The following is a 9,768-nucleotide window of genomic DNA, read 5'->3' as shown; positions in this document are numbered from 1 at the left end:
ACTATATATATATATATATATACATACACCTCTCTCTCTCTCTCTCTCTTTGACCTTGCCGCTGTCTCTTGTCCCGTCTCTTTTTTCCCAACGGGTTTCCGGCGGAAAAAAAACAAAACAAAACAAAAACAAACCACCAACAATAATATATATATATAACAGAAGAAGAGGTGGGGAGTGGTGGGGACTCTGAGGAGTGGATTCTGCGGTGCCGAACTCGTAGAGTTTTCCCCCCCCCCGAGACGCTCTCCCCGCAGATATCATTACTTGCGTCTACTTCACTGGCACCACGCGCATTGGCGCTCCCTTTTACGCCGAGGCACACCGGAGGAGGCAGCAGCGGCCAAACCGGGACCGCGAGAAGGAACGGGGGGTAGTACAAAACTAACCAACGGGCTATGGCTGCTGCACCTTGCATTTTCCCACCGTTTGCGGTGGTTGTCCCTGGCTTTCCAGTTGTGACGGAGTTTCAGTGCCTGGACGGCGTGCGTTGGATTACGCCCGTGGGCAACGCACCGGAGTCCATTGTCGTCTTTCTCACCTCCCCCGCGCCGCTCCCGCCCGGCACGAGTCTTGGCATCTACCTCGCCCGAGAGGACGATGGCGCCTTTTTGTACGTGGGTCACTTGTCAAACATGCGACCGAGCACCATCCTGCGTGTGCCATCTGCCTTGCTGAACGTGGATGTTCCGGTGCAGTTGGTGCTTGGAGTTAGCCAGGAGAAGGAGGAGGACGTGGCAAACCTGGGCGCAACACTGGAGCAGCCGCTGCAACAGGAGCAGGCGGCGACAAAGCTGGCCATTGCAGAGCGCATTGTGGAGGATGTATACAACTTTGTCATGTCCTACGGCCGGGTGTTGTCCGCGGACCCAAGTGACGCGCAGTCGGAGGAAACCGTGTACCTTCCCGCCTCCTTTCTGAGCCGCTGGCGAGAGCGTGTGTTGACGAAGATACGCAAGGACGCATCCTTCTGGAGCTGAGACGCAGGCATCTTACGAATTGTTGCCTTCCTTGGCGCTGTTGTGTTGTTTTGTTTTGTTTTGTGTGCGCGTGTGTGCCCTGCTGCTACCCTCACCGACGCACGAAAGGGGCGTGGGCGCTGATCGATGCCGCACTCCCCCCTCCGTCGCTGCGGATTGACTGCGTCCGCGCCTCCCCCCTGGCGCGGCTGGTTGCCCGCGGGGGGCGGCAAGGGACGCGAGGTTGACCGCGCGTGTCCGTCTCTGCAGGAGGGAGCGGGGAGGGGGAAAAATAAAAAGAGCAGAGACGTGTAAAAACGGGCGTCAGAGCTGTTTATTTATCTGTTTGTTTACACACACATTTATATATATAATTGTTAGATTTTTCTTGGGGGGCGGTCACCGCCGCTGCTCCTCCTCCTCCGCCTGCATGCAGGCGTACACGCACACGCACAGGCAGCGAGGGGGAGAGCCGAAGAAAACGAGGGCCGTGCATGCCCATACACGCACGCCCTGGGTGTGTGTGTGTGCGTGCGTGACTGTTGCCACTTCCTCTTCCCTCCCCGCTTCTCTACTTCTCGTGCGTGGGAGTAAAAGGGAGGGGGGGGAAAAAAAAAATGGGTTGACGTTGTTTTCTTCACTGCGTGTCGCTCGTCACTTGCCGCTTCTGCCCCGTTGTCTTCGTTGCCGCGCAAAGGACCACACTGAAGCGCAGGACGCACAAACAAGCAAACAGCGCGCGAGGGAGAAAGAGCGAGAGAGAGAGAGACGCATTGCGTGGATTAGGGCTGAGGAGGAAAGGAGGCGAAACATTGTTTTTCTTTTCTTCCCTTTCCCTCGTAAAGAAAAGGGGGAGCTGCAGAGAAGAAAAGAAACGAAGAAGAAGAAGAAGAAAAACAACAAAGAAAAAAAAAAGGAAACGTGCTGGTGGCTGTAGGCCGCACACACAATCACACAATCACACACACACGCATCACCCGACGATAATAAAATAAAATTTGAACCTTTTAAACAAAACAAAACAAAAAAAGGGGGAAGGGGTGGGGGGAAGTGAACGCCTTTAAAACAAAACAAAAAACAAAACAAAAACAAAAAAAAACGAAAAACATAAAAACGGGGGCACACGGCGTCCTTCAGAGCAGCAAAGTTCTCTGAGAGAAAAAAAAAGACGGAGCACATTATACACACACGTGCAGAAGCAAGCAAAGCGGCGAAGCCGGGGGGTTGGAGGCTTTTGTGTGTGTGAGAGAGAGAGTGGGAAAGAGAAGGAAGGAAGGAGTGTGTGTTCCTTGTTTTTTTTTCGCTACAAGAGGGAAAGCAAAAGCAAGAACAAAGGAGGACGCCAACTAAGCGAAGAGCGCCGCTGGTGGTAGGGGGGCGACGTCCATAAGCGTCAAGAGCAGCCAAACCGCGGTGCAGCGGTGGGAGGGCGGGGACAACTTCTCAGCCCGCACGTAGGCGCGACAGGGGCGACGGCAAGGCGCCCACCGTTCCGGCGTAGCTGAGCGGCAGCGAGGCCGTTGTACTTTTAACTGCGGGGGGTTTCAGTGCGTTTTTCCGCCGTCGCTGGGTGGGGTGACCGGTTGCAGGAAGAGCAATGGGCGCGTTCCCGTCGCACGACACCCCGGAGCTGTTCTACACGACGCTCGTCCCTCGGCCTTCGACGGGCACTCAAGTTGAGGTCTGCCTTGTGCCGCTGCTGCCGCGCTTCTTCAACGACACGCACAAAAAGGCGAAGCGCAAACTCAACGACATTCTCTCACGCAATGGGGCGGAGCAGCCCGCAGCGGCGGCGACGTCGTCGGGGACGGCGACGCCAGGGAGTGCGGCGGCGAGCGCCCCATCGAAGCGGATGGAGCCGACGAGTAGCGGCCCCATCGTGGATTGCCTCATCGCCTCCACGGACCCCTACTTCCTCATCAAGGCAAAGGACGCGATCATGAGCAGGGAGGCACTGCTCGAGCACCAGCAGCAAATGAAGAAAAATAAATCGGACACCCCGGACCCCCTCGCGGCGCCGGCGGAGGCGGAGGCCTCGGCAAAGGAGCCAAACGCCCCCCAACAACAGCATACGGCGCAGCACTCCACCCTGCAACCCTCCTCTTTCCCGCTGATGCGTCCAGTGCCGTTTGCTGTCTGCATCCTGGACCCCGACAACGCCAGCAATGACTCCTCCACAGTAGCGGCAAAGCCACATTCGCTTTCGAACAGGCAACATCAGAATCTTGCAGCAAATAGTGGAAATGTCTTAACGATCAAAGGTCGCCGTCTGCAACTCGTGGGACTGATATCGTGTTGCCTGGGTCGTCAGGTGCACCTTATTAACCCTGCCACCTTTACCAAGACGCAGGTGCTTGGTGGAGGGAATGGCACATCCTCGTCAACTCCGGGTATAGGGGATAGCAGGAAGCCGTGCATCCCCGTGGTGTTAGATGTCATATTTGACGACGTCGAGGCGCATGGGTATCTCACAGAGCATGTCGTGCTTCTAGCTTCTTTAGCGTTTCGAAAGCAATTTGTGAATTCATGCGCCCTTTATTACCCTGCTAACGATAGAGATGTCGAAGCCTCCTTTGACTATTATATGGAACGCTTACAACTACGGCTTGTACTACAGCGGAATAACTACCGCGAACTGCGTATGTTTTATTCGCACTATGCATTGTTAGACATGATAAAGGAGCTTCACATGCAAGAGGCTGCCCCCACGCATTTCTCGCTGTATGAGACGCACCTTGGCGAGTACGGTTTGGAAGTGACCTTCAGTAACAAGTTTCTAGGCACCTGGATGCGGTATGTGGAGAGTAAAATGCAGGTGGACCGTGTCAAAGGTCAACACGTCCGCTGTAGCGCAAAAGAATTTTTGCAGGAGCGTCAACGGTTAATACAGGAGCGACACGACAGCGGGGTTCTTTTGGAGGAGGAGGAAGAGGATGAGCGTCTCTACGGAGGTCCACTGCTTGCAGCTACACTCAAGCAGTGGCTTTTGGCGGGGTCGCAGTTGCTTCTGCAGCAGCAGGCCCAACTCACTGCGGCTCAACAAATGGTGTTCCCTCCCGCGTCTTCGACCGCGGCTGGCTTTTGGTCGCAACTGCCCCCGATGGTGATGGGAATGCCTCCTGGGTGGACACCGAACGTCATGCCATTCAACGCCGCAGCAACGCCAATCCCACTCATGCCAGGCCAGCAGCAGCAGCCGCCACCGCAATTTATGATTCATGGAGGTCGACCGCAGCTGTGCTACCCTTCGCCACAAGCGACTATTCCAGGCACCACCACTTTCTCGCCGCCCGTCGGTATGCAAGTCGTCTCCTCCGCTCCTTCATCTTACGGTGTGGCGGCGCCCGGTATGCCGCCGCAGCAGATTGTGTACATGTTTCCCGGCGGTCAAGTTTACCCGTCATCTGCCATACCACATGCTGCGACCGCACCGGTCGCCTTCCCGCCTGCTCCCACCACGCCGATGTACTTTGCGCAGCCGCCCTCGTATGGGGTTCCTTATAGCTCATACATGTTTCAACAGTCAGCACAGCCACAACCGGCGCCGGCACCACCGGAATAAAAAAAAGAAGGTCAACCACAGCGGCGGTGCTCGCAATGGTGGAAGCTGGAATTCACACAGGCGTCGCAGCGTCGCTTGGGGGCTCAGAGAGTTACGAAGCTAAAAGGAGCGGTGAGCGTGTGTGCGGCTGAGGCGCAAATAATTGGAGCCCGCGGGGGTTGGCCTGGAGGAAGCTGTACACCAATGTGCGTATGTATCTGCGTGCTTGTGTGCTTTTCGGCGTGCGTTTTCTATCTTTGGCCTGCACTCCCTCACATGCATCAACTTTGAAGGAGAACGAGGTGGAGGAGGAGCCAGGCGGACCCGGCCTGTACGCACGTCCCAAAAGGCGTTGCTGGGGCGATGGCGTGTGCCGGACGCCTGGCTCTGCGTCCCTGCAGAGAAGGGGGGGGGGAAGTGTTGCCGGAAAAAACGAAAAAAGGAAGAGGGAAGAGGAAGGGGGCCTTTGAACTGCACAGAGGCAATCTGCACACCTCGTTGAAGCGTGGCCAAATAAAGTCAGGCGGGAAGGTGTGCGGGAAGAAGGAATAAGAAGAAAAAAAAACGAAAACAAAAATCTTTTACAAGACGCGGCGCCCACAAAAAGAAAGGAAGCTCAGTCAGGAGTAAAGAAAATACATGCGCATATATCTATATATTAAGGCAAGGGAAATAATCGGAAACAACGACAGAAAAAAAAAATTTTTTTGTATGAAAGGAAAGTCCTGTGCGTGTTCCTTTGTGCGTGGATGGATGGATGGAGGGCGAGGGAGTTTGTGTGTGCCGAGATACATATAACTGCAATGCTTAACAGAGAAGGCAGAGATGAGGAGGAAAAAAAAAAGTAAAGGGAGGGATGTGGGAAAGTGAGAGGATGCGATGCACACATGATAACGGTAAAAAGAAAGAGAGGGCCATTACTACCTTCCCAGTAAACGAAGAGAGTGAAAAAAAAAACAAGCAAAGAAAAAAATGAGGAGGGGGGGGAAAGGCGAACAAAGAACAAAAGCAGATATCAACAGCAATAACAAGTGCATCACCGTTAAGGAAGAGGAATAAGGTGAATGCGGGCGCAGAAGGGATGTTTGATTGACACACGTAAATGACGAAACCAAAAAAAAGGGGGGGAGGGGCTGTGGAAGGGAGGATTTTGCCTCTACTGAGAAGAACTACAGATCGCGGGGGCATGGCCACGAAGAAAAAAAAAGCGAAAAGGAAAAAAGTAACTGATGAAGTCATGAGATGTTTTTCAGCTTCAACTCTTGCCCTCTGCCCCCGCATTCTTTTTTATTTATTTTGGGGCTTCTGTGTCTGTGGCATACCTGTGGTGCTGGCTCGACGGTAATGATCCATATTTTTATTCTTGTGTTCTGAATTCTTTCTTCCTTTTTTTGTTTATCTACACCGCACTATATTTCGGGTCGTACACGCGTGTGTGTGCCTATGTAGGTATTTATGTGTGTGTGTGTGTGTGTGTGTGTGTGTGTGTGTCTGTGCGTAGGTGAGGTGAAGTGAGAGGTTTGTCTCGCTGCTACGAGCACTGCTGGTGATGACACACATCTGCCCTTTTCGCCTTTGTTACGCCCACTGTTGCGACACATTACACGCATGTATCTCGTTATTTATTTTATTATGAGTTGTACTTGTTGCTGTTCATTGACTTTGCTGTGCCCCGTCACTGTGCGGCTGTGAGCAGTTCTTGCTGCATTATTATTGTCGTTTTGTTGATGGTGTTAAATTTTATTTTGGGCGTTTATGTTCTCTTACTACACACACACACACACGTACGCGCGCGTGTATATATATATATATATATATGCCCGCTGTGTGTGAGTGTGTGTGCCATACTTCCCCTTTTGTTTTGTTTTTTTGGCTTTGTTTTACTACTCCTCGCTGCGTGACTTGTCCCCTTCACAAAAGGGAAAACCGGCGCCGTTGACCCCACTCCATCCACCGCCCCTCCCGCTCCCTGCCGGCACCTCCCTCTCTCTCTCTCTCTATCTATCTATTTCATTCTTTCCTTCTGCACATTTGGGTGTTGTGCTGCGGCCCGCGCGCAGTGGAGCACCTCTTCAACCGGCGGTCTGCGTGCACCGATAGACTCAGGGAGGGAGGGTGGAAGAAACCAGCAGAGGCACACCGCCGCAGGCAACACAGGCACGCAAATACGTGTGGCACCCTCCGAGCGAAGGCGACAGCCGGGGGCCAGCAACACACCAAAGCAAATAACACAGTGGAACAAGGGAGGGAAAGCTGGGAGGAGGAGGAGGAGGCGAGGAGGACAAGTTTCTGCAGTCACTCCTTGCGGAAACTAAAGCAAAAAAATAATAGGCGGACCTAATAAAAGGCAGGTAGTAAGGCGACGAGGCATTCATTATTGTCAGCCACAGCATGGGCGGGGTTCCCTCACGTGATGCGTCTCCTACCTTCTTCTCCCTTCGCTATGGCGCACACGAGGTGGGGCTCATTCCGCTCCTACATGCTTACTTCCGCAGTGAGGAGAAGGAGTTGCGGGGGCAGTTTGTTCGTATGCGCAACGATCCAAGCGTGCGGTACAGCTTCATGCGTGGCACGGAGTACAACATGAGGCAATTACCACCGGCGTCGTACACCGAGGAAAAGCTTGACAAGTTACTTGATGTTATTGATGCAACTCTGTATGACACTGCAAAGGAGATGCTGGAGGATGAAAAAGCCCCACTGCGTCCTGTACCATGTGCTGTTTGTTTTGTTTACGTCAATGGTCGAGAAGGAACAGAGTGTTTTCCATTCTACGGTCGGCGCATAAATGTTATTGGGCACTTTGGCTGCCACAAGTACGAGGATAGAGGGGACGAGGAGCCCTGCCTCTATCTGCGAAAAGCTATTTTAAAAGCGGCTGGGGACCGTACTTTGGAGCGGGTGGTGACGCTTGCCGCGATGGTGCTCAAGGAGGAATTTTTCAGGGCAGCTGCATCGGTTTATAGGGGGCAGGAGGCGACGGAACTGTTTTCGCGCCGCATCTCTCGTCTCTCGCTGATTAGCGGTACGCTGTGGAATAGATATCCTGTGCTAAAATTACTCCATGACACGGCTGCCTTTGCGTGGAGTGTGGAAAATGTGCAGGAGCACCGCGATGCCCCGCGCTTTTGTGCCTACGAGGTACCGGAAACTGGTGAAAGCGGTCTGGTGATGCAGATGGATGGGTCGCTGCTGTTGCGGTTTATCTGGAGGGCGTGCTCCACCGTCATCCCGTCCATGGTGCGTGGGATGTGGGAGCAGTTCGTCCTGGACGACGCGTTGACGCAGCAGAAGGAGCGGGTGATGAGCAACTGGCTGAAGATCAGCCCGGAGGTAAACATCTTCCTGGGGGGCGAGGAATTCACGTCGCGGGTGAAAAACCATCTTGAGAATTTGCTCCGCGAGGTGGTTCGGGCGCGTGAAACCCCGACGGACGACCTGAGCGTCTGGAGCGCAGAGCAGGAGTGCGGCCCTGACGGTAAAATATACCGCATCTTCAATTCACCCATTTGTGGACCATTTCTTGCCACTGTCAATGTGAAACGGGAGAAGTCGCATGGCACCAGCAACGGGTATCGCAAGGCGCAGCAGGCTTTTGAGCCGAAATTAAACAACTTTGGTGCCGCGGTTAAAAGTCGCGGCGGTGTGCCGCTAAGACACATCTGGCACGCGAACATGGGACCGCAAGCGCCCACCACCGGGCTTTTGCCGGAGTACGATGAAACCGTAAATTACATTGCCTCGCCGCGATTCGTGTCGCCGGGACCCTCGACGATCTGCCATATGGCATTGCCTGTTTCAGTGCTGCCGCCTAGTGGCACTTCCCTTGCGGCCACGCACAGTTCATCTGTGGTAGTGCTGCAGCAGCCTCTTAGTCCCACTCCGGAGTCCCTGCCTATTTCCACCATCTCTGCGCCAGTGAGCTCAGGCTTTCTTCCCTTCTACCAGGAATTGCCCAAGCCAACGCCGCTCGCAATGCAGTCACTTGGAATGCCGTACGTTGTGCTCACCAAGTCAGTTTCCGCGATAGCGCAGCAGAATCCGATACCAGTGAACACAAGCGTCACCACGGCGAAGGGCGGCACAGACCGCAACAACGGCAACGGCAACGGCAACGGCAACGGCAACCGTCTCGGCGGCGGCACCGGCAATGCTTTCGCCAAGTGTGGCGGAGCCACCTCCACGTTGTTTCAGCCCCAACTGACAACCCCCGGCCCCATAAATGGGGCAACGTTTAGCAATTTAGTGAACGTAACGACGGGGTTGCAACAAACATGCATGCAGTCTGTAGGAAATTACGTTTTGCTGCCGGATGGGAGAATTGGGCTGCTAGGTTCCGCACCCGTGACCTCAACGGGCTACTTGAATCCCTGAAGTAGGAAAAAAAGGTGAGGGAACACACACACAATATATATATATATATTCTTGTTTTTCTTTATTCACTTTGTATGGCTGCTGTGCGCAACTTCCCTTTATTGCTGTTCGTCCTTGCCTCTTGCGTCGGTAACTGTGCGTCCCCATTTCACGCTGTGGCTTTGCCTGGCGAGTATGACTCTCCGTGCGGCTCCGCGTTGCTGGGCGTCGCACGGGGTCCACTGCGAGCGAAGAAGCTGGAGGCTGTGGGGCTGGCGAGGCCGTAAAGGCGGAGGTGGTGAAATGGGGAAAATGGCGATGGAGCAGAAGCGGAAAAGAGCGGCAGGAAGCGCTTCCTGCCGCTCTTTGGTTTCTTTTACCCGTTTCACCCCCGCCTGCATGCAGGCACAGCGGTCACCAGACAGCCTCCCACCCACCCGCATAGGAGCGGAGGAAGGGAGCTGAACACGAAGGAAATATAAATATTTAAAAAAGAACGATAGAAGCGTGCGGCACAATAAGCCCCATAAACATTCAGCCACTATCGTCTTCGTCATTCTGTTTGTTGGTTGGTTTGCTTCTTATTATTCGTCTTTTTTTTTGTTATTTGGTGGTGGTCTTGCGCCTGTGTAAGCGTCTCATTGCGTGCGTGCGTGGTGTGTGTGTGTGTGTGTGTTTCTGTGGCTGGAGCTCAGTGTGGCGCGATGTCTTGTTACCTCAGCCTGGTAGGCGCAAGTGCAAGGAAGAAGAGGACGGGGAAGTACGTTTCTATTTCCTTTTTCTTTTTTTGACTCAGCACAATTCACGAAGGGAAACAAAATAACTTTTTTTTTTCGTTTTCCCTTTCACTTTATTCTGTGTATTTGACGCCAAGAAATGCGGGCCCCTTTTTATTGTTTTTGTTTCTCTTTTTTT

The 9,768-nt window shown here is 53.6% G+C and overlaps 4 protein-coding genes across 4 annotated transcripts, besides 15 other annotated features; 3 read left to right on the top strand and 1 right to left on the bottom strand.

Annotated features, from left to right (window-relative positions):
• Nucleotides 1-2: 2 nt before the first annotated feature.
• Nucleotides 3-26: a microsatellite.
• Nucleotides 27-29: 3 nt separating this feature from the next.
• Nucleotides 30-49: a microsatellite.
• Nucleotides 50-105: 56 nt separating this feature from the next.
• Nucleotides 106-143: a microsatellite.
• A 255-nt stretch (nucleotides 144-398) lies between these two features.
• Nucleotides 399-980, top strand: Tco025E_02095 (uncharacterized protein; the record flags this gene model as incomplete). Its single annotated transcript, XM_029369030.1, has 1 exon — nucleotides 399-980. The coding sequence occupies one exon, from the start codon at nucleotides 399-401 to the stop codon at nucleotides 978-980; it is 582 nt and encodes a 193-aa protein (XP_029230805.1).
• Nucleotides 981-1,473: 493 nt separating this feature from the next.
• Nucleotides 1,474-1,497: a microsatellite.
• Nucleotides 1,498-1,700: 203 nt separating this feature from the next.
• Nucleotides 1,701-1,728: a microsatellite.
• Nucleotides 1,729-1,821: 93 nt separating this feature from the next.
• Nucleotides 1,822-1,878: a microsatellite.
• Nucleotides 1,879-1,900: 22 nt separating this feature from the next.
• Nucleotides 1,901-1,936: a microsatellite.
• Nucleotides 1,937-2,021: 85 nt separating this feature from the next.
• Nucleotides 2,022-2,073: a microsatellite.
• Nucleotides 2,074-2,556: 483 nt separating this feature from the next.
• Nucleotides 2,557-4,521, top strand: Tco025E_02094 (uncharacterized protein; the record flags this gene model as incomplete). Its single annotated transcript, XM_029369029.1, has 1 exon — nucleotides 2,557-4,521. One exon carries the CDS (start codon nucleotides 2,557-2,559, stop codon nucleotides 4,519-4,521), a length of 1,965 nt encoding a protein of 654 aa, XP_029230804.1.
• A 1,435-nt stretch (nucleotides 4,522-5,956) lies between these two features.
• Nucleotides 5,957-5,996: a microsatellite.
• Nucleotides 5,997-6,297: 301 nt separating this feature from the next.
• Nucleotides 6,298-6,318: a microsatellite.
• A 36-nt stretch (nucleotides 6,319-6,354) lies between these two features.
• Nucleotides 6,355-6,382: a microsatellite.
• A 97-nt stretch (nucleotides 6,383-6,479) lies between these two features.
• Nucleotides 6,480-6,525: a sequence feature (GA-rich).
• Nucleotides 6,526-6,756: 231 nt separating this feature from the next.
• Nucleotides 6,757-6,782: a microsatellite.
• Nucleotides 6,783-6,891: 109 nt separating this feature from the next.
• Tco025E_02093 (uncharacterized protein) lies at nucleotides 6,892-8,874 on the top strand (the record flags this gene model as incomplete). The annotated part of the gene is made up of 1 exon (XM_029369028.1): nucleotides 6,892-8,874. One exon carries the CDS (start codon nucleotides 6,892-6,894, stop codon nucleotides 8,872-8,874), a length of 1,983 nt encoding a protein of 660 aa, XP_029230803.1.
• Nucleotides 8,875-8,972: 98 nt separating this feature from the next.
• Tco025E_02092 (uncharacterized protein) lies at nucleotides 8,973-9,296 on the bottom strand (the record flags this gene model as incomplete). The annotated part of the gene is made up of 1 exon (XM_029369027.1): nucleotides 8,973-9,296. One exon carries the CDS (start codon nucleotides 9,294-9,296, stop codon nucleotides 8,973-8,975), a length of 324 nt encoding a protein of 107 aa, XP_029230802.1.
• Nucleotides 9,297-9,412: 116 nt separating this feature from the next.
• Nucleotides 9,413-9,458: a microsatellite.
• A 37-nt stretch (nucleotides 9,459-9,495) lies between these two features.
• Nucleotides 9,496-9,536: a microsatellite.
• Between the last annotated feature and the right edge of the window lie 232 nt (nucleotides 9,537-9,768).

The sequence above is a fragment of the Trypanosoma conorhini genome (assembly GCF_003719485.1).
Source record: "Trypanosoma conorhini strain 025E chromosome Unknown Tco_14.4_contig_00078, whole genome shotgun sequence".
NCBI classification, from domain to species: domain Eukaryota; phylum Euglenozoa; class Kinetoplastea; order Trypanosomatida; family Trypanosomatidae; genus Trypanosoma; species Trypanosoma conorhini.
This window is presented reverse-complemented; position numbering and strand designations above follow the sequence as displayed.